Source organism: Elgaria multicarinata, chromosome 8 (genome assembly GCF_023053635.1).
Source record: "Elgaria multicarinata webbii isolate HBS135686 ecotype San Diego chromosome 8, rElgMul1.1.pri, whole genome shotgun sequence".
Classification (NCBI taxonomy): Eukaryota; Metazoa; Chordata; class Lepidosauria; order Squamata; family Anguidae; genus Elgaria; species Elgaria multicarinata.
Genome location: NC_086178.1, coordinates 107,854,595 through 107,878,038, shown reverse-complemented (window position 1 = coordinate 107,878,038; position 23,444 = coordinate 107,854,595). Strand labels below are relative to the sequence as shown.

Genomic DNA, 23,444 nt, shown 5'->3' with positions numbered 1-23,444 from the left:
GAGCATCTTTCTCCACTGCTTTCCTTATAAACTCTTCGAAAGCTACTAGAGACTTAATGCTCACCATCCCCGAACTAAAATGGGCCAGAGGTCTGAGCAAGATTTCTCCTTCCGCATGTAACACCTACCCAATTGCTGCTCCTCACCATGATTTGGTATTGCATCTGCACAGATGTTAGCTGTGGTTAAAACAAACCTGGGTGCCTTCCCAGCCCAAGATTTGAAATTAGGTTTAAACCAGGATGCATTGTCTCCGGACTATTAATGCTGCACCTTCCCTTTCAATTCTCCTCTCCTTTCTCCTTCTCTGCATTTTTTCTCCCATGGGAGTCTTCATTATTGCCTTACCACCAAAGAACCAGTCTACATGTTGCATTTATCATGTGGAGCAGTGGTTCCCAATTAGCTAAGTACTGCATCCCCCTTGTTTTTCAAATGCCAAGCCATGGACCCCCTACTTTTGAAAAAAAAATGTTATCTCTATGGTAGTTACCTGTGCAGAGCAATTTTTTGGAGAGAATAAGGGGTAGCCCCTAATAAGCAAAGGATTTTAGATATACTAAAAAACAGAGCATAAAATTTGTGATATTTCCACGCAAAACTGACAATGATTTAGTTAGGAATATAAAGGCGAATTTAATTTTACTAACGTCTAGTTTACAATTGAACAAATTATGACCTTTCTAGCAGCTACTAAACCTAAATGTGACTGGAGAAATCATGCCTCTTTTTGTCCCGAACAATCCCTTCCACATCCGGTTCAATATTTCCTACTTTTAATCTCAAATCTGGATCAACATCGAGCCGATTTCTATGCTTGTTCTTCATATAACAAAATGTTGAAAATGTTTGTTCACAAAGATACGTGGAACAAAAGGGAACTAGATGTTTCAAAGCTTTTTCACCTAATTATTATTATTATTATTTATTTATTTATTTATTTATTTATTTATATAGCACCATCAGTGTGCTATAATCAGGAAAAGCCTTCACCCAGAATTGGTCCAGTCTGCTGTATATCAACAAGTGCATCTTGCTCTTCCACAGATAGAGTTGTTAGTTGTACATCACCACATTCAAAAGGATTCCTTCTCCATGAGTTTTCAGGATTAGGTGCAGGGAAGTAATCTCTGAAGCTAGTCGCTAAATCACGCAGGTGCTCAGTGAAATTATATTTTACTTCTGGTAGGAATTCATTGTCAGTGGACTCCAGAAATGAATGGTGAATATGTGAATGGTGCCACGGAACCCCTGGGTGCGTTACGTGGACCCCCAATTGGGAACCACTGATGTGGAGCATATCACGGTGTGTAGTGTACATCAGTCAATGAGGGCATTTAGAACACATTCCGAACCTGTAAAGAAATGTTTACAGTATGTTTTAAAGTTCCTGTCCTTAGGGGGGCCTTTCCGCTTTGCATCCACCACAGAATTCGCATTGGAGAGAATTCTGGGGAGTGTTGTGGGGTGCCTTTCAATTTCTATGGGGACTGGCCATGACTATAGGGCCTTGCCATAGCTCTACGTGAATGGAGAGTGCACCCTGGAATACACCTAAAACTGCTCTGCACCTGCACATTCCATAGGGAGATGAATAACAGAGGACAAACTTCCTTTTAGGTAAACTTTGTCTGCCGTTGTTGATCTTCTCACTGAGGAACTCTTGACAATCTCCCAAGGAACCCATAGTTCCTCCAGAACACAGTTCAAAAAACATTATGTTAGTTTACATTACAAGGGAATGGGGAAATTGGCTAGAATTCTTCAAAAGCATTTCCTTTCAATTTCATTCCCGAGGGAAAGGTAAAATCAACAATCGCAAAATGGAATTGAACTTTACCAGCCCTTTGATTCTCTTCAAGTTTAGATTTTGATCTGAGACAGAGGGAATTCTCTGATGTGTGTTCCCTTCCACAGCCTTCAAAGCTATCCCGGTGTACTGCTACTCCCTTCCGTTGGTGGTGGAAGTCAACATATAGAAGCCAGAGAGCAGAGGGTGGCATTTCCCGTATTCCTTGCCCTCACCACTGCCCCACAGCTCCAATAGTAGCTCACACTGTTAGCTACAGAGAAGAAAGAGAGGAAAACACTCTCCTTATGCTCTCTTTCTCAGGTCTTTTGTCTACTTCTTCTCCCAGTGCCATTATGGTAAAGGAAAGGGGGGAGTATATTATTTTTCCAAGCTCTTGGATTGGCTGCGGAAATTTCTCCAGGTTTTCCAGAGCATTACGTCATGCAAAGTCACAATAGGCAGACTCCAGTGTGAATGGATAATTTATTTATAAATCATTTCATATGGCACGTAGTTTGGGAATTCCAGGTTAAAATTATGGTTGTAATTTATATACAAAATGGGGTGGGGTTTGCCCTACATCTAAACTTTTGGGAATATGGTACAGAAAAGTGCCTCCCATTTCCACTCAGAAAAAGTGACCCTCATCTCTCAGAAGTTTGTGAAGTGCTGCCCTAGAGCCTTATCCAAATAAGATCCTGAACATTTTCTGGAAGGATTGCAAGACCAGCTTGTTTGTGCTTGTGCTAGGGTTATTTGTATGTGTGTTTTGTGGATAAAGGATTTACATTGTAGGTTATATTGTGCTGTGTTTAATTTTTTTTTACCTGATCGAAACCCTAGGAATTGGGTAGGTTACAAATTTATTGTAGTAATAATAATTTGTTATATCTAGCCAGATACCAGTCATTACAGTGGGGCTTAGGGTACAGTCCTATGGGTTCCACCCTCACGAGCTGGAAGCCTCTCAACTTGGAGACTTCCATGTATCCAGTGCCCTGCCAGGTGGAAGCCAAAAGGGCAGGACACTCTGGTGGTTGCTTTTTTTGCTAGATGGGCTTTTTGCCCATCTAGTGAAAGTGCTTCAGAAGGGGAAGGAAGACGGCTAGAAGGATAGCTTGTAACTGGGCCTCTCCAGTCTTCTCCCCATCCTGCCCACTGGAACGCCCCCATTTCCCCTCCCTGAGGTCAGTTTTCCAACCTTGGGACCCAGCCAGCATGGTTCATTCTGTAGCCATTGTCAGGGGTCGGGGGGAATCCCCACTGTCCTATGGCCCCTTAGAAAATGTCTAGGGGCCATAAGATTGTTCCCTTAATTATTGTCCTTATTGCTGCTATTACTAACCTTAAATTCCAACATGGAACTGGGTTTCTAGTGTTGCAAACTCCAAATTACTTCCCACTATACCGCCAGGTAAAACCACTGTGTAATTTTTGTTCCCAGTTTTTCTCTAAGATTATTACTACTAACTGTAAGACATTTTCGTCATGTATGGTGAATCACCCTACTGCTTTTTGGGCCCCATAATCTACTGATAATGTTGGCTGACAGCATGAAAGCCTGGCATATCTTACCAGTGAGGAAAAGAAAGCTGTTTCTAAGTGGTTTTGCATTTTGACCAGAGCTGGTGATCATTTTAAGCTTGGGTACCCTGCCCCCACTGCGTATCTGATACCATTGTCAAACCCCTACTTGAAACAACTAGTTGAATGTATTATATTTTAGGGAACATTGATATTATTTGAATGTATTATATTTTAGGGAACATTGATATTATTTTCTTAAAATAGATGTGCTCTATTTCTATTTTACATTGCCCGTCCCTATGAGTAATTAACATGCAGATAATGTAGTATTTGAGATGGATCGTTGCTGAAATTGTGTCATGTCTGGGTTAACTTATCAAACTGGCAAATACCTCTGCTTTCTGTTGAAAAATTAAAATGTGAAGATTCTATAAACAAAGAAGCACATCTATGTTGTGAATGTACACCGTTTTTATAATAAAATCTTATCAAGTTGTGTTTTCAAAAAGGTCCTAGGTCTGCATCTGCTATTGAGCATCTGGCATTAGCAGAGACTAACAATAATGCCTGTATATGAAATGGGCTGTTTCTGTTTCATGAAGCATTAGAATTCATTGGCAGAAGTGCTGTACGGAACCCTCTTGTGTCTGGAGTGTAGGGATGAGGAGTTTGAGCTGGCATCATAAGGCCTCATTCCGCAGAGAGGCAGTCTAATCCATACAGAGACCTCCAGACAGCTTGTGTGTATGGCATGCACTTTGGTTCTGGGATCTGGCATTCATGGCAGTGACATGGATTCGTTCAGACCACCATCAAGGAAGATCATCCCTTTCAGGGATTGAGTAATGACACTGCAACCTGTCAGAGGGGCTTGAATGGAAAGGCTTAAAGGGAGAGGCAAGTAGAATAGTAGTTTGCGTGAGGAAGCATTGCTCAGTGATAGAGCATGTACTTGCCATGCATAACGTCCCTGGTTCAATATCTGGAATCTCCAGTTAATAGGTGGGAAAGGGCTGTAACTGAAAGACAGTAGAAAGGTGCTGCCAATAGTGGGCTAGATGGCCCAATTATTTGAGCATCTCTGGCGGGCACATCCATGAATAGAGTGTAGTGCGAGAGGTGGAGCATTTCAGGGTGCAATCCCAATCCCATGCATGTTTAGACAGAAGATGTTCTGCAATTCCTACCATTACCCAACCAGCATGGCTGGCTGGGATTCGTAGGACTTTTGTCTGCCTAAGCATTTCACCTTTAAAGTGCAATTGGTTATCTGAAGAAAGGTGTGTTCCTCCTTGCACCTTGAAAAGTACAGAGAATCTATTGTTGCTGTTCCTGCTACACAGCCTTCTATTCCTTTATATTGGGTATATGTGGAAATGCATACCCTAGCAACTTTTAAGTTTCTTCTCTGATGACGTAACTCTGTTAAATGTTTAACTGTGTCTGTGTCTCCATTAATTTTGGATCCAGAACAAAGAGAAATTCCATGGGAAAATCCTGTTGTAACAGCAAGCAAACCGTCCGTATTTCTGTGCAAGCCAAGTGTTTCATTACATATGTTTAAATGAATGTCTGAAATTTGGTTAATGTCGGAATTTTTCTAAATGTCTGAAAACTCAAGATATATACTGGTGAACATGGACTATCGCCTTTAATGTACACAAAGTGGGGAAATAGATTAATCTAGAACACATGCATATGTTCCTAGACTTTATACCGAAATCTAGTTTGGGGCACATTTGATATAGGAACCCTGTGTCTGTGTGTGTAAAATGTTTCACACGTTGAATCAATCAACTTTGTAATTTAAGTTTTCCATACATCGTATATGGATTATAAATTATAATTATATCAATATTCATCCCTGCAGAAAGCCATTGCGTGGTGCATTCATCTATGCTAGGTTGCCACCAGTCTGGTAACAGTAACCAGCCTGTAACTTTCTTCCCTTCCCCCTGAATCACCAAAATGGCTGGAGCAGGAGGAAAACAAGACAGGGGAGGAAGAAAAGAGGAGGAGTACATTATGAATTACAGTGATGGCAGTGACATGAAGGTTCAGCTTTAGACTCGGGGGGAGCCACAATATCAGACTTGCCATAGGATCCCCCTAGGTTTATAGCGGCCCCTGCATTATGTGACTTTGGAATGTTATGATTACTTATGAAATAAAAATATTTTGCTTCCAAGAGAACATTCTTCCTCTCTAGAAGCAGGGGTGGCTGGGAAATCCTACCACAAAGGATAAACATTTGCTGCATATCATCCAGGATCTCATTCATTTACAGGACTATATTTTACGTTTTTCACTCTTATTGATTGATGTTCTTCTTTTTATCTCTTGCAGCTTGAGGGATTTTAATGGCTTTCAGGTAGAATCCAAGTGGAGACAATCAAAATGAATTCTATGGACCGGCACATACAGCAGACCAACGATCGGCTGCAGTGCATAAAACAGGTAAGCCAAAGACGTCTCATTAGAAATACCAGATAGGTGAAAGCACCCATAACATTACATGTCAGACTGTGCTTCTCATGGCATATAATGTATCGAACCCTGTTTACCTATGAGAGTTCTTCCTGAATCTATAGACGAAAAGTCCACCCACATCTGAACATGATCTCATGGGTTGTGAGCATTACTCCTTAGTTCTCAAGGAGAGGGTCTCCTCATTATTTCTGTGTAGTGGTCCTGATAATGTGCCCACCCCTTTACACTGCCTCTCAAGCACTTACTACTACTATGTAATGTTCTGCCCTTCCTCCAAGGCTCTTAGGACATTTTACAAGGTGTCATCTTACCATCACTCACAACAACTCAGCAAGGTAGGTTAGGTTGAGGGATAATGACCGGCTTAAGGTCACTCAGGCAGTTTCATGACTCAGTGGGAATTTCAACACTGGCTTGAACCATGCAACCATGCCAGTGTTTGGCTACTATAAGCACATAAAGCATGATGGGAAGACACCTGTTTTCAAACAAGCAATGCTAATTTCAGCATAGATCTGTGCATGTGTGTGTGGCTGTAGCAAGCCATGATTCCCCAGCACATGCGCACTGCGTGTTCCTGAGTATTTGTAGATGTATGTTTTCCAACGTCCTTTGTTTTTACCCTGGCAGATCTACCCACAAAGCTGCAATTCCTACCTCCACACCAGGACAACATTTTTACTGTATAGTGTAGAATTCTGTCAGTATCCATAATGCATCTTTAAAAAAATAAAAATGGGGGGATTTTCCATCACTTAAACCTGTCTACAGCCTGAAGTAGTACAGCTCAGGCACACAGTTTAACCATCTTGTGAAGAACAAGACTTGTGTGGGTATGAATGTGAGAAGCCACACACATGTAAGAACATAATACGGACCCCAGAATAGCTGTTTTTATAATACTGTTGTTTTTATGCTTTTTATGTTTTAAAACTTTGTATATTTGTTTTTAATGTTTACTGTTTTTAACTTTTGTAAACTGCCCAGAGAGCTTCAGCTATGGGGCCCGTGTATAAATGCAATAAATAATAATAAATAAATAAGAAGAACAGAAGAAGTGCCATGCTGTATCAGACCAAGGGCCCATCTAGTTCAGCACTCAGTTCACACAGAGTGGCCAACCAGCCATTGGCCAGGGCAGGACATGGTGCAACAGCACCCTCCCACCCATGTTCCCCAGCAATTGGTGCACACAGGCTTACTGACTTGAATACTGGAGATAGCACACAACCATCAGGGCTAGTAGCCACTGATAGCCTTTGCCTCCAGGAATTTATCCAATCCCCTTTTAAAGCCATCCAATTTTTGGCAATCACTACATCTTGTGGTAGTGAGTTCCATAATTTAACTATGTAATTCTTGAGTCCTTCTCATATGCATTAGGAGGGTCATCAGATTTGCTTAGTTACACATTGGGGGGACGGACCCTAACTTCAAGTATTAACTGAGCTAGATGTTCGATGAAAATGTCAACCCATTGTGCACCAGCTGTGAAAAAGGGAATTTATGGATTGTTAACTGGCTAAAGAACAAAAAGCAGAGAGTAGGGATAAATGGACTGTTCTCACAACAGAAGTAAGAAAGAAATGGGATTCCCCTCAAGAATTTATATTGGGACAAGTGCTTTTAAAAATAATTGGGAATTAGGGTGAGTAGTGATCGGGTCCATTTTGCAGAGGACGTAAAACTACTCAGGGTGATGAAAACCAAAACAGATGGAGTAGTGCTCCAAAGGCATCTCTCCAAACCTCTTAAATGGGCAATGAAATGCCAGCTGTGGTTCAGCATAGGTCAGTGTAAAGCGATGCACACTAGCTTTATATATACAGTTATGGGGGTCTGAATTGCTAGTGAGTAACTAGGAAAGAGATCTTAGGGCTGTGGTGGTGGTGAGCTCAGTGAAATTATAAAATTCTATGTACAGCAGCTATGAAAAAGGTTAATTCCATTTTGGGTATTATTAGGAAAGGGACTAAAAATAAATCTGAAAATAAAGCATTATCACAATGATTTTATAGGAATTTATGGTGTGGCCACATTTTGAATAGTGTAACATTCTGGTTGCCTCACCTCATAAAGGATATTATAGAATGGGAAAAGAAGCAGAAAAGTACAAACAAAATGATCAGTGTGTTGAAGCTTGCTGCTTAACAGGAAAAGGAAAACCTTTGGGGCCTTTTAGTTTAGAAAAAAAAAGCAACTAAGAGGGATTTGATAGAGGTTTATAAAGTTATACGTGTTATGGAGAAAGTGGGTAGAAAGAATTTTTAATACTTTGTCATAATCCTAGAACTTGGAGTCATCAAATGAAATGTGAACTTAAGTTCCTCTCTGAACCTATTCTCTGTTTACAAAATCGAATTCACCATCTTGTCTAAACATTTTTTGAGATCTACTTCTCAACTTCACTTTAAAATGTTTTCAAGGTTTTCTTTCCTGAAAAGATGCGTGCAAGTTTTGCCATTAAATGTACTAACACAGAAATTGAAGCTTGTGGGGGGAAAGGACAAGTATTGCTTTGGCTTGCAGTAGCTACTCGATTTAAGTCTTGCTGGCAGCAGCTCATGCTCCAAGAAGACAGACAGGCGTCCGGGCCCTTCACCCCACCCCGCAAAGCAGTACAAGTGATAATCTGTGTTCTGCTCGAAGTGGATCAGGTTACAGTACAGGATCAAGGCAGATTTCTTTCCTTTTAGCTCAGAGGGCACTCTGACACACAGACACCATCCTTCTATGGATGAAATGTTTTCGGACTTGCTTTAAAACTGTGCAACTCCTTTCCCCTCCCAATTAAAGAGAAATATCAACCCAAAGCTTTGGACAGGAGGTGGGAAGAAGGCAATAGGAATTTCACAACAGAAAAACCAAATGATTAGAAGGATGAAATTATTTGTTGCCTTTTAAAAAAAAACTTTTAAAAAGAGAGAGTAGCTTGTGTGGTCTGCCTGTTGCCAAACCTTCTGGGCTACTCCTGGGAAGGAGCACTGTGAAAATGGGCCTGCTGTTATGTTTTTCTAGTGAGAAATTGTGCACTGAGTTTATGATGTTTTGGCTCGTGCTGTGTGCATTAGGGCGCCTTGCTTCTCAAGAGGGAAGGTGCTGGTTGAGAGATTGTGTGATGAATTTTCTGAGGTATTTATTTTGAGGTGGCCCTGTCATGAGACAAGGGGCCACAGTCATCAAAATGTCTTGGGCCGGCTCTGATAGGCTGTAATAATTCACACAGATGTTTCCCCCTAACTTGCCTCTGTTGAACTACCCCGAGTAACGTTTTCCAAAAGGTCTTGCTGACACCTGTCAGCATATTTCTCTCGGTACAGCAACCAAAAAGCGCTGTAGCCAATGGTTAGTCCAACTTAGAGTAGACCCATTGAAGTGAATGGGACTTAGGTTAGTCATGACTAACTTAAATCACTCATTTCAGTGAGTCTACTCTAAATAGGACTAACATTCAATACAACCTAAAGAGGGAACCAAAACAGAGGATTCCAATGCACAAGCACACCTTCAGATAATTGGGGGGGGAGCGGAAGGGGGGATGCCAATGTAGAGCTCTCCATAACAGTCAAATGAATGGAGAAGGCCCTATTTTGCAGAAATCTGGGTGTGCATCTGAGTCCTCCTACAAAGCCTTACATGTGGGTGGATATCTGCAAAAGACTTAACAAAAGATGATAGTATATTCATAGAATCATAGAATAGTAGAGTTGGAAGGCCATCGAGTCCAACCCCCCTCTCAGTGCAGGAATCCACCCTAAAGCATCCCTGACAGATGGTTGTCCAGCTGCCTCTTGAAGGCCTCCATTGTGGGAGAGCCCACAACCTCCCTAGGTAACTGGTTCCATTGTTGTACTGCTCTAACAATCAGGAAGTGATGTCCAGCCAGAATCTGGTTTCCTGTAACTTGAGCCCATTATTCCGTGTCCTGCACTCTGGGAGGATCGAGAAGAGATCCTGGCCCTCCTCTGTGTGACAACCTTTCAAGTATTTGAAGAGTGCTATCATGTCTCCCCTCAATCTTCTCTTCTCCAGGCTAAACATGCCCAGTTCTTTCAGTCTCTTAGGGCTTTGTTTCCAGACCCCTGATTATTCTGGTTGCCCTCCTTTGAACACACTCCAGCTTGTCTGCATCCTTCTTGAAGTGTGGTGCCCAGAACTTTTCTCAGTGACAATTTCCCCCATGCATTATTATTATTATTATTATTATTATTATTATTATTATTATTATTATTATTTTATATAGCAACATCAATGTACATGGTGCTGTACAGAGTAAAACAGTAAATAGCAAGACCCTGCCGCATAGGCTTACATTCTAATAAAATCGTAATAAAACAATAAGGAGGGGAAGAGAATGCAAACAGGCACAGGGTAGGGTAAACAGGCACTGGGTAGGGTAAAACTAACAGTATAAAGTCAGAACAAAATCAAGTTTTAAAAGCTTTAGGAAAAAGAAAAGTTTTTAGCTGAGCTTTAAAAGCTGCGGTTGAACTTGTAGTTCTCAAATGTTCTGGAAGAGCGTTCCAGGCATAAGGGGCAGCAGAAGAAAATGGACGAAGCCAAGCAAGGGAAGTAGAGACCCTTGGGCAGGCGAGAAACATGGCATCAGAGGAGCGAAGAGCACGAGCGGGGCGATAGTGTGAGATGAGAGAGGAGAGATAGGAAGGAGCTAGACAGTGAAAAGCTTTGTAGGTCAACAGGAGAAGTTTATATTGGCTTCTGAAGTGAATTGGAAGCCAGTGAAGAGATTTCAGAAGTGCAGTTACATGGTCAGAGCGGCGAGCCAAGAAGATGATCTTAGCAGCAGAGTGGTGAACAGAAACCAACGGACTGATGTGAGAAGAAGGAAGGCCGGTGAGAAGAAGGTTGCAGTAGTCTAACCGAGAAATAACCAATGCATGAACAATGCATTCAGCATGTATTGCCCATAGATGTCATTTGAAGGGATCTAGCAAGCTTATTGTATTGGTCTTCAACTGAAGGGTTGTGCCCCAAATTAATGTAGGTTGCACCAAGAGGGTTGGAAGTTGGACTTTAAGATGGATCCCAATTCTGAAACAGTTGAAGGCTACTGGCTTATTGGACCCCTTTCAGCTCTGCTTGTTCTCTTTATTTGTGCATGACGCACGTGTGCGCGCGCACACACACACACACACACACACACTTTGCAGAGAAGTTGTAAGGATTACTGAGTCACTTTGAGCATTTAGGAAAAAGAAGTGTTTATCTGTATTCTTATCAAATCAGTAGAATTTACCTATTTCAACTGTCTGTGACGGCATGCAGTTATAGTACAATGGGTTTGCCCCTGGAGAATGTTAATAGTGTGCTGAAATGGCAATGCAGTTGCAGTGAGTAAGTTAAAAGAAGTGCTTTGCTTATTGTTTTTAAATTTTAAATCATAAATTTTAAGTAATGTCTGTTTGTTTTTAATGATTATGTGATTTTTTGAAATGGTCAGAAGACTTATTCAATAAAGGTATTCATTCATTCATACCAGGAACATTTTGTTGGGGTGAGAGCCAAGAGTCTTATTTATGTTATGTTAGGAAGTATCCAGCAACATCTCATTGAGCAAAACTCAGTGGACCCAACATAATATGAAACATTGACCCTGTTCAGATGACACTCTACGCCACGGTGGTTAAGCATTTTGAGCTAAACATCATGGCTTAGCATGTTGTGTGAACCTTTCCTAACCATGGTGGCTACATAACCACGGTTTAAACATGCTCACTAACCATTTGCTGGGAAAGGGTTAGCGGCCTAACCATGGCTGAGCATATGGTCTGAACAGGCCCATTACCAGTTAGAGCCACCAATTTAATATTTTGTTCTTTTTGTTTTTTTCTTACCAAGCATGTACTAAATCAGAAATGAGCAATATACCTCTTCTGTAGCTGCATGCATATATACGCACATATCTCACGCGCACCTCAGGTACTGTTCTGTATTCCACAGGATTGTCTTACTATCGAACGTGGTGTTTATCTCTGCTCTTAAGGGCAGAATGTTGCAGGTGTATTGTTTCTGTTTGAGATATTGAAACAGGATATTAGGGGCAGTCAAGTCTGTCTCCATTTGTTTGGTTGTTTCAGGCAAGGTGCAGTGTCACTAATCACAGTGTTGATATCCAACCACACTGTGAAGTAAAAATGTCGAGGCGTTGGCAGTCGGATGTCTTGTGCATTGTGCTGGGCTCTTCCAAAATATCTTAGTGTCTGTCTAGCTTTATGAGACCTCTTCAACCTTAAATTCTTTCTCTCCTCCCCATCTGTCTATCTGTCGGAATGCGCTTCTCCCACAGTGAAGCATGTTCAGTGGAAAGCTGCACTGATAACAGCCAGCCGTTCTTGGCTTCTCAAGTCAGTTGCAGCATGTTGATTGACATTCCAGCCGTGGTTGATCTTTCCATTTTGGCTGTGGCACTTGGGAAATGGACGGGCAGGGTGAAGATACTGAGTTCAAACAAGAAAGAAAACTTATTCGAAGTATGCACATTTGTCAGGCAGGGTCGAGTGGCTCTCTACACCTGGGAAATGCTCTTGAGTTTCTCAAAGGCCTGGCCTCTCCCCCAATATAAAATCCATTTATCTGTTTAGGGTTATATTTCTACTCTCTCCCAAATTCTATTGTTGCTAGGTTGCTGTTTCTAATTTCCAAGACACCTGGAACAAAAACGTGAATGTAATAAAGAGCCATCTTGCCCTGAAGGAAGGAGAGAAAACAGAAGCCAACTGAGGGCCTTGCTAGACCTGGTGGGAAATCTGGGGTAGAGGAGGGGAGACCTCGCATTATGAATAACGCGAGATCTCGCCCTTATTCACACACGAGCCGCGACGAGTTCTGGAGGAGAGCCGTTGTGGCCACCATTTTTTAATATTTTTAAAGTGGCAGCAGGAGCCAGGAAACCCCCATCCATGACCTCCCCCCACCGGGCCCCGTTCTCCTTCCCCCGCCCGCGATGTCCGATACACCACCCACAATTCCCCCCCCCCGGATGTCCCCTGGGCCGTGATTCCCCCCGATCTCCCTGGCCTCCGTTTCTTGCCCCCCCCATGTCCCCACCGTAGCCCTGATGGCCGCAGCGCTCCTGTGGAGTGCTGCAGCCCATCTGTCGCTTTTCCCGGCTACTCGGGAGTAAATCCGGTAGCTAGGAAAAGCGGCAGACCTGGCTACACGCCTGTGGTCTCGGGCTCAGCCTGAGACCGCAGGAAAAACTGGGCCTGAAGCGGTGCCGGTTACCGCGGGCCCAGGGAGGGTTCACCCCTGCCTGAGCCCGGGATACCCTGTGCGTCATCTGGATGCACAGGGGTGAGCCTGGGGCTCACACCGGGCTAAAGCCCCATCTAGGAGGGCCCTGAGTGAGAAGAAATGGTGACTGAAATAGTTGGAAATGCCAGCTTGATACCACATTGTTGTGTTTTGCCCTGTTGCCAGCTGATTTGAATTTGCCTCTAATTCAGTGGAATATGAAGTTTAGCATACCTAAGACAAGGCTTCTGAGTTAAGCTGATAGTCACTGCAGTAGCTTTTTGCACTTGGGGAGTCTGAAAATTATTTATTATGATGCTTGTCCCTAAACCAGGCCTGCTCAATTCATGATCCACTAAATCAGATACATCCCTCTCTCTGTGGGCATGTCTGCACCAACCATTTATCCTGGGATCATCCTGGGATCGTCCTTGTGCATCCAAATCACACACAGGGAATCCCGGGAGCAGGCAGGGATGACCCCTCCATTTTCCTGGGATAATCCTTAGGTGTAGAAAGGGCCTGAGTCTCGCTCACTTCTCTCCTGTTTTTGCTGCTTGCCTGGATTTGCAAAAAATGGGAGGGAGAGAGTGTTGTCAAACACCTGGAAGGCTACAATGCACGATTGGATGGATGTACTTGACTCGCTGTGCAGGCCCATCCTAAACAACAACAATAAAAATAATTTAGGCTGCTGTGATCCCTCCTGACATGTTCAGAGTTTGCTAATTAAAAGTTAACGACCTCAATCAAGGGGACAAGGGAGAAATCTTTCAGAGATGCAACAGGATTCGCAGCCTGACTTTGCACATTTTAAATTGTTTCTTTTTCTAGTTATCAGAATTTACAAAAGCATTTGGTAACATTTTAGAGTGGGGGGTGGGGAGGAGAACCCATTATCGACCCTGACAATTCCACTTGGAGGACGTTTTTTGTTCACTGCGCTAAAGAAGTCAGACGATTTCATCATGCCCTTTGCAAGTTGGTGGGTGGAACACAGATGTTGTTTTTCAACAAGGCATGGTGGTCTTTATCGGAAAAACTTAGTCTATGTGACATAATGGAGCATTTCCTCTTGAGCAGGTTAGAACTTTGCTGCGAGAAATCTTGCCTCATGTTTGCTGCTTTGGGATATTGGTTTCTAACTGACAAAACGTGAACTGACACAGCCACCTCCCCCCACCAAAATGCACAGAAACCCAAAGAATTAACTAGACCTATTTCACAGGGGCAGGCAGGGGGTTGGGTACTTCCTGTTTCGATAAATCACTTTCAGAAAAAACATAAAGGAGAGGTTCTGCTGCTATTTAACAATGTTTTCCCACCCCCCATCCCTGGCTCGGTTGTCCTGAGATGGCTGATTATGTTGCTGGCTGTGGTGTTTTGCTCCTTTTCCTGGAATTTTGGATTTAGTTTTCACTTTAAACATACCATCTCTGGTATTGTTTTCTAACTGTTAATAAGGAGAAGTATGGCTCCAAAGAAGAGAGTTGGTAGGGCTTATTTGCAACACGAACAGCCTGGAGCTTTGACGGTTCCTTCATGTACAAAGTCATTTCTTCAGACTCCACAGCACATTGGCACTGTGACTGGGACCAGGGATTCGGTGACGACTGACTACTTATCCATAGGCTCCTTGGCACAATCAGACCCTGAGGAGCAGGAAAGTCTGTACACAATCCACACTTTGGAGGAAAGTCTTGGACAGGTAGGCTTTGCTGAGTGTGTGGTTTGTTCTCTGTAGAAATGAGACGGGTGGGTGTGAAGTTTGGTTAGAAACAAACTAAGCAGTATCCACTGTTCATCCAGGTCTTGTTTCTGGGGCAGCAGAATCCATGAGTAGCTCTGCTTGTGACATGGATGAGTTCTGTATTCCATTCAAGTCCACCTATTTTTGCAGGAAATGACTGGTTTAAGAGGTCGTTCTTCAAACAGAGTCCACTGGTGGGCAGCCAGGTTGGTCATCAGTACGTCTAGGGGGTGAGCATATTACCCCAACATTAAAATCACTCCACTGGCTGCCAATTAGTTTCCGAGCAAAGTACAAAGTGTTGGTCGTTACCTTTAAAGCCCTAAATGGTTTGGGTCCAGGTTACCTGCGGGATCGCCTTCTCCCATACAGTCCACCCCGCACACTCAGGTCCTCTGCGGAGAACATACTTCAGTCAGCCAAAACTAGGCTGACATCAGTTTCCCAAAGGACCTTTTTTTCTGTCGCCCCTGGATTGTGGAATGGCCTGCTGGAGGAGATTCATAAAATTAACTCTCTCTCTGATTTTAAGGTAGCTTTGAAAACTAGCCTTTTCCAGCAGGCCTACTCAGATCAATGTTAAATTAAGAAATTTTAAGATGTGTTGATTCCTGTACTAATGTTGTTCCCCGCCTTGATCCAAAGGGAGAGGTGAAACCACTACACTCTCCAAGTTGCTAGTTTGATTGTTTATTGGGGGGGAAAGTTGCGGGAGCTCAGAAGAAAGTTTCAGCATCCCCCACCCCGCCCCAGGAGCTCAGTGGTCCAAACAGCGAAACAGCTGCCTTCCCATGGATGAGACACATGGTTCTGCCTCTGTGTACTGCCTCTGGCAGTACTATGAATTATTTTAACACTCTACTTTTTTACTTGGCTTTTTAGTGAAGCCGTTGTGATGTATTTGTAATTGGCGTTTATACTGGCATATAGTTTGGGATGTTCATCTCTTGTTAAGTTGTCTTGAACTTATATTTTAGAAAGGTGGTACACCTTTTTTAAATATATTTTTTTAAAAAATAATCAAAGACCTGTTTTTCATATACTTAATATTAAGCTGCAAAAAACGGTTTATTTTAAAAGCCCTTGTTGATACATTTTATACTTCGTAATAACCAAAGGCACAGGTGGTCTGAAATATAGAGGGGGCTGCCTCCCCTGTCATAAGTAGTACTCTTTATTTAATGAGCACAGGGGCTTGACCAGCAGGGAGGGTGGTTGAATATATGTTGTCGAAAGTTACCCAAGCAGAAATGTTTCACCAGACTCTAGATCCCTTCCCACCCCAGGTTCTTCACTTGCTGAATTCTTTAGCTTATTTAGAAAGTGGTACAACATATTTCTTCATTTTGAAGTAGCTGTACAATTACAATATCTATATCATATTGTACTTTTGATGGTGTATCTGACACAGATTGGGTGAGCTGCTATGGTGGTATAGAACAATCATTAAAATTTGGCTTGGTTTACCTTAGAGACTGGAGTAGCTTTTGTGATGCACGCTCAGGATTAGGAAGAGGTCTTCAGGAAGGTAGCCAAGGGAGCTCAGTTAGTAAGAGGGATGAATGAAAGGTACAGAGTAACCTACGTATTGAGAAAGAGGAACCCTCGTGGAAGGGTAGGAGAAGAAGGAGAGCTGATGAAAAGGGCAAAGGAGATAGGAAATGGAGGCAATGGAGACTAATGAGAAAGGACCCTTATAGCACTTAAGAGGAGCTATATGCATATATTCAGGGAGAAGTGAATATATGTTGGCCATAGCTATCCTAGTTGAATTGTTTCACTACATTCAAGCATTCTCAGCAGAAAATATATTCTAAGGGTGAAGGTGGCACAAGAGTTATATTTTGATATTGTTTTTTATTTATTATTTTATTTCCATCATCTCCAGCTCCCAGGGTGACAGCTATACAAATGCATATAAGATTGTAGCCAGTTCTTACTCTGATAGTTCTTACGCTCACTCCAGTTTTTGCACCTTGATTTCAGGTACATAACCTTAAAAAACAAAAACAAAAAAACTTGAATGCATGATTTTAGAGTTCAAGGTTAAGCTACAACAAACTAGTGCATTATTAACTGCCCCAGAAATAGGGATGTGGGTTTTCTAAATAATCGTAAAACGGGAAATTTTCTGGGGAAATGTCCTATGCAAATTAGACTAAGAGTGAGATCCTATGTATTTTTAGACAGAAAAAAAATCCTACAACTCTGATAGATTGTAGGTTTTCCTTTCTGTCTAAATGTGCACAGGATTGCACCTTAAGCAAATTAGGTTCATTTGCATAGTGTAATTTGCATAGGCAAATTTTCATATTGCATTGGAATTTTTTTCTGATGCCCTAGAGAGTGATTAAATTTACTTCATTTTACTTACAGTATATTCAGTAAACAACAACATTTTTTTAAAAAAAGGTACCCCATGTTAATTCCCCCCCCCAATACACTGCAAATATTTGACATTGTTTAAGGAAAAAAACCCAAAGCTCTTGAAAACTGTTGACACACTTAAAATTCTAACAACCAAAAGAAATGTGTGTGATAATACTGGCAGCCACTCTTGTATTTGAACAGAGTTCAACTCTTCCACTTACACTCTTGGGGGACTTTAAATTTCAATGTCACTACTTATTGGTTCCATTTCACTCTGAGACATATATTTATTGTCTCACATACTTGCTTAGGATAATCACTTGAAAAAGATTAATTACAACTTTGAAACTGCCAAGATTTTCTAATATTGCATTTGCAATTTGCATCCACTCATTGTTACTAATGAACTTATGCAATGGAAAAAATTTTGCAGAAAAATGAAGCACTGGAAATATTTCATCCAACAGAACTGTTCAGATCATTTTCTAGTAGCTTTGCTAGTTTGTTTGTGCTCAGACTCTGGTTGAACTATCCAGGGTGAATTCAGGTTTCCTGTTAACAGACTATTTGCATGGCAGTAATCAAATTTAGTTGACTGTTTATCTGGATTATATCCCACACTACCCCAAGGGCTCAGTACTCCTAACAAAGTTTAATTGCATAGATTGAGTCATGTCCTTTAAAGGACTCTCAAAAAATAGCAGTTTTGTAAGATAGGCCAGTAGCATTATCCCCAAATTTCACAACATGGGAGCTCAGTCTAAGACCACCTAGTAAGGTAATGGCTGAGGCATGATTTGAAGCAGGCATTTTCGCGTCACGGCTCCTGCTCTTAACTACACTGCTGCTCCATGTTTTACACACATCCAGAGAGGAGAAGCCAGAGTGGGGGGTGGAGAAAGGGATAGATTGACTACTATCAGCTTCTGTTTCCAACCATTAGCAGTCTATTTCCCTAAAGCTGCCTTTATGCTTCTGGTCGGAATTCAAGGCGTTGGTAATGATGTTTAAAGCCCTAAACGGCTTGGGAACTTGATACTTGAAGGAGTGCCTCTCCTTATATATGCCTGCCCGAGACCTTAGATCTGTTGGAGGAGCCCTTCTCCGCATCTCTCCAATGCAAAATATACGCTATGTTGGGACAAGGGAGAGGGCTTTCTCTGTGGTGGCACCCCGACTGTGGAATGCCCTCCCCTTGGAGGCCCGACTGGCGCCAACACTGATTTTATTCCGGCACCAAGTGAAAACATGGCTTTTTAACAAAGCCTTTAATGGTTAAATTCACTAAGATGGCACATTGTTTTAATTGTTTTTACTGCTTTTAAATTATCTATTGTTTTAACTTGGTTCATGGTTTAATTTGTTTTTAGCTGTGTATATTTATTGCTTTATACTGTATGCTTTTATCTGTACGCCACCTTGAGATCTTAATGATATAGGGTGGGATACAAATGTTTTAAATAAATAAATAAAGCAGGTATTTGTCAACATCTGGGCAGTACAGGCTGATAAGTAATTCTGAAGAAAATTTCTGATGAGTACAGACAAGTAGCTCTCATTCAGATATTTCCAAATGTCTGTTGTCAGAATCATGGTGGTTGTTTGCCAAATAGTCCCTTCCTTGTCTCGTTATGATAGGATTGCAACGTAGTACTGCCCAGTCTGACTGCACAGGATTCGGGTTTTTTCCGCCACTTTTTTTTTTAATCCCTGTGTTTGGGTTTCCTTTCTATTCTTACTGCTTCCTCTGTCTTGCATGTACAGTGACTGAACAAAGGGTATTCTCTGAATGCATCTTCTTTCCATAAGGAGCAGTGGGCTCTGCTACTCAACAGGAGTCAACACAGGACTCTAAATTTGCCCTGACTCCACAAGTAGACCATTGCAGTTCAGCTGATTGACTTTTCAAACATCTTTAGGACAGCATCCCCCAACCTGATGTCCTCTACATGTGTGAAATTACAACCCCATGGCCCAATACATCTGGAGGCACCAATGGCAGTTAGGGTCCAATTGATCTGGAGTGCGCCAGGTTAGGAAAGACTGCGTTAGGATCTTATGTAGTGCCTTCTTAATTTAGTCTTGCTCTAATCAGTTTAATCTATGGGAGAAGGTTTTCAAACCTTCTGAAGTTCATGATGGGCTGTGTTGATCTAGACATCCAGAACTCCCCAGAGCACAGTTTGAAAAGGATTGATCGATAGTTATGCAAACTATTTATTCACTGGATTCCTAAGCAGTGTGGCTGTGTTTTATGATAAACAAATGACATTTGCAAGACCTTGGAGGTTAATCCACATGAGTAAACTGAGCTTTACAGCTACTTCGAAACTGAGCATAGAAAACCAATAGGATTCACTATGTTTTGACCTTAAGTGTGGTTTGAATAAATTCAAACATTTGAGAATATAAATAATTTCAGTATAATTTGGGATGTGTCACCACACATCCCAAATCATACTGAAATTATTTATATAATTATGGGTTGGGAGAGGAAGTAATTTCTTTTTGTCATTTGAAATATTGGCAGATGCATTTTGTTGTTGTTGTTGTTTATTCGTTCAATCATTTCCGACTCTTCGTGACTTCATGGACCAGCCCACGCCAGAGCTTCCTGTCGGCTGTCGCCACCCCCAGCTTCCCCAAGGTCAAGTCTGTCACCTCCAGAATATCATCCCTCCATCTTGCCCTTGGTCGGCCCCTCTTCCTTTTGCCTTCCACTTTCCCTAGCATCAGCCTCTTCTCCAGGGTATCCTGTCTTCTCATTATGTGGTCAAAGTACTTCAGTTTTGCCTTTAATTCCATTCCCTCAAGTGAGCAGTCTGGCTTTATTTCCTGGAGTATGGACTGGTTTGATCTTCTTGCAGTCCAAGGCACTCTCAAAATTTTCCTCCAACACCACAGTTCAAAAGCATCTATCTTCCTTCGCTCAGCTTTCCTTATGGTCCAGCTCTCGCAGCCATAGGTTACTACGGGGAATACCATTGCTTTAACTATGCGGACCTTTGTTGTCAGTGTGGTGTCTCTGCTCTTAACGATTTTATCAAGATTTGTCATTGCTCTCCTCCCAAGAAGTAAACGTCTTCTGATTTCCTGGCTGCAGTCAGCGTTTGCAGTAATCTCTGCGCCCAGAAATACAAAGTCTGTCACTGCCTCCACGTTTTCTCCCTCTATTTGCCAGTTATCAATCAAGCTGGTTGCCATAATCTTGGTTTTTTTGAGCTTTAACTTCAGATGTTAGAAATTAGGAATGTACACTGTCACGTTTGAAGGAGCTTCATAAATCTGTCTTGTTGCATGTACAGGCATTGCACACAGACCACGTAGCCATAGCCAATTTCTACTACCTGCTGCTCATGTACATATAGTGGAGCAAATATGAGTACTCATTTCAAATCTAAAGTTGTACACATGGTGTGTGCACTTGATCTATGATGTATTATATGAACCAAAAATGGTACATAGCTTGTGTATACAACATAATTGTGCAGAGCAGTTTGAGAAGAGCACAAATGGTCAAGAATTTGTTTATTTATTGATGCTGATGCTAGAAAAAGTGGAAGGCAAAAGGAAGAGGGGCCGACCAAGGGCAAGATGGATGGATGATGTTCTGGAGGTGACAGACTCGACCTTGGGGGAGCTAGGGGTGGAAACAGCCGACAGAAAGCTCTGGCTTGGGTTGGTCCATGAAGTCACGAAGAGTTGGAAGCGACTGAACGAATAAACAAATACCACCCAATAGCCAAAGCTCTCTGGGCGGTTAAAAAAAAGAGTTCACAAGAAGTCTTTACCAACACAAGTTCAGGTATTAGAAGGTTGAAGGGTGTTTAAAGGAAGACACTAACCATGCAGGACTTTGTTCTCTTCAAGGTTTTGCTCCCATAAGGGAAAAAGTTCCAGTTGGACCTACTTAAATTCAGCGTAGTTCTGCTCTTAGCTCAGTTCTCCAGGTCTTCCCTTGTACAGTAAGCAGTTCTTCCTGCTGCTCCTCTGTTGAGGTTCAAGCAGAAGGAAATAAGAACCATAAAGCAGAAAGAGATGCTACCATCTCCACAGTGGAAGCCATTTCCAGCCTGAATAAAGGCAGAAAGATGGAGATTGCTAAAGGTTTGGTTATTCCGTTATTAAATCTAGAAAACTGTGTACCACTTTTCCTAGGAGTGAGCCCAATTAAATTTAGTGAGATATAGGTTTGAGCTGTAGTTCTCAAATGCTGAGTTTCATGACCCTTTCAAAATCCCTACCCATTCTGCCCCCACCCATTTGATCACATCCACAGTTGTAATGGAAATATTCAAAGCAACATTCACCAAGCTGGTTGTTGGATCTGTACCATCCCAACCAGCTTGGCCAGTGGCACCATTTTGGGAAGGTTGATCCAGCGTCTCAGTGGATTTAACTAGAAATAAACCTGTAAAATGCATTTGAGAAGACTTCCTTCAGATATTGCACAGATATCTTCCCCATGCATCAAGTCGGTATTTGAACTTCAAGTGGAAGATGGTTTCATAACTGTGTGTCCTACGTTTTGTGGGACACACGTGGCGATATCTCAAGGGAACTGGATTGCATTACAGTGCGTCTAACATCTTTGCTGTCTTTCTTTAAAAAGGGCTGTGTGGTCAAGCTGTTATTCAGACCCAACACAGAGAATTGTGCCCTGAACAAACATATCAAATTGCATTCCAGCATCTCAGTCTAGACTTCAAGGGAGACACCATGTGTCAAAAGCAAATGGAATGCTGGATAGGCGAGTTAAAAACAAGCAAGTTAAAAGTTGTCACTTTCGCTGGCCAATTATTCCCCCCCCCCAAGTTTTGTTACTAGAATGGACAGTTGATGCTGTCTTCTGTATAACTGAATGTTCAGTTTCTTAGGAGAGACCAATAGCCTGACCCTACCCATCAATTCTAGAAGAGGAAAGTACCACGTATTTAATATTTGTTTTGATTCCTGACATATACAAATGTGCAAACACATAATCACATACTTGAACATCACCTTTCTCTCTTCCCCCTTCCCAGTATCCTATCTGGGCTTTAGTTCCATTGAAATTAATATTGAGGAATGAGAAGGGGAAAGACTTTATGAATAAGCTGTTCCCTGTGTATAAGCTGTTCCCTGTGTATACAAGGGAAGGGGTTGAGGTCACAGTACTCTGATTACTAACTCAGCTTCTTAATGTCTGGGGCTTTGGACTAATAAAAAGCTACATTAAAAATTACAATGAGTGATTATAGGTGATTTGCACACTCTTTATGGCTTCCTTCTGGTCCTAAGAAAACCATGAAATTCATAATAACAATGTATTTGTATCTCTCTCTCTCTCTCTCTCTCTCTCTCTCTCTCTCTCTCTCACACACACACACACACACACACACACACACACCACATTCAGATGTCACTTTAAGCCATAATGGCCCCATTCAGACAACACGCTAAACCACGTTGTTTAACCACAAAATGGTTAATGGAACTCATTAAGGTTAATGCATTTGTTAACCATTTTGTGGTTAAGCAGCATGGTTTAGCGTGTTGTCTGAATGGTGCCAATGTGTTAAAAAGCTATTCACAGTAGCTTAATTTAAAAATAAGCTACTGTTATCCCCCCCCCCCCCACACACACACAATCAGACAAATAACCTACTGTGCGTAATCTGAGTCACCCCCCCTGCCCTACTGCAGTGGGGCTGTTTCACCCAGTGACAGCATCGTAGCAGCCTGTTTTAACCTTCCACTATATCCCAAGGAGAGGGGAGAGGTTAATTTAACACTTCCAGCATCACCCAGACAAGGGGATGGTGGTTCCAACATGCTGGAAGTATGCAGGATTGGGGCCTAATGTCATACACAGCTTCCCCTAGTTGGGAGGCACCTGATGCACCATCAAAACCCTGCACGATTTCACACAAAGGAACTAAAACCCTTGGTGTACCAAAAAGGGGTTGCCGCAAATAAACTGTTGGAGGTTTGTAGGATCGTGACCAATACACAGCAGGGATATCATACACAGCAGGGATGCCCCTAGAAAGCCCGGTGCACTGACGAAGCCATGTGAGTGAAGGCTATAACTCAATGGAAGTTTGCAGGAGCAGAAAAAAACTTCATGCACACAAGGCAAAATGATACCCCTGCACAGCTGTTGTCACCTGACCATGGCAGTGTTAGATAGTTGGGGAAATGGCAGAGCGCACCACCAGGTGAAGGGTTCAGGTGGGTTCGGGGCTGCAGGTGCACTCAGTTGCTGGGCAGAACACAGAA

At 42.2% G+C, this 23,444-nt stretch overlaps 1 protein-coding gene across 1 annotated transcript in view; it reads left to right on the top strand.

Annotated features, from left to right (window-relative positions):
• ZMIZ1 (zinc finger MIZ-type containing 1) overlaps nucleotides 1-23,444 on the top strand; it is a 476,022-nt gene that overhangs the window by 258,233 nt on the left and 194,345 nt on the right. The window contains exon 5 of the mRNA XM_063133162.1: nucleotides 5,666-5,776. Within this exon, the coding sequence (XP_062989232.1) occupies nucleotides 5,717-5,776 (60 nt within the window). The 5' untranslated portion in view covers nucleotides 5,666-5,716. The remainder of the gene's footprint in view (nucleotides 1-5,665; nucleotides 5,777-23,444) is intronic.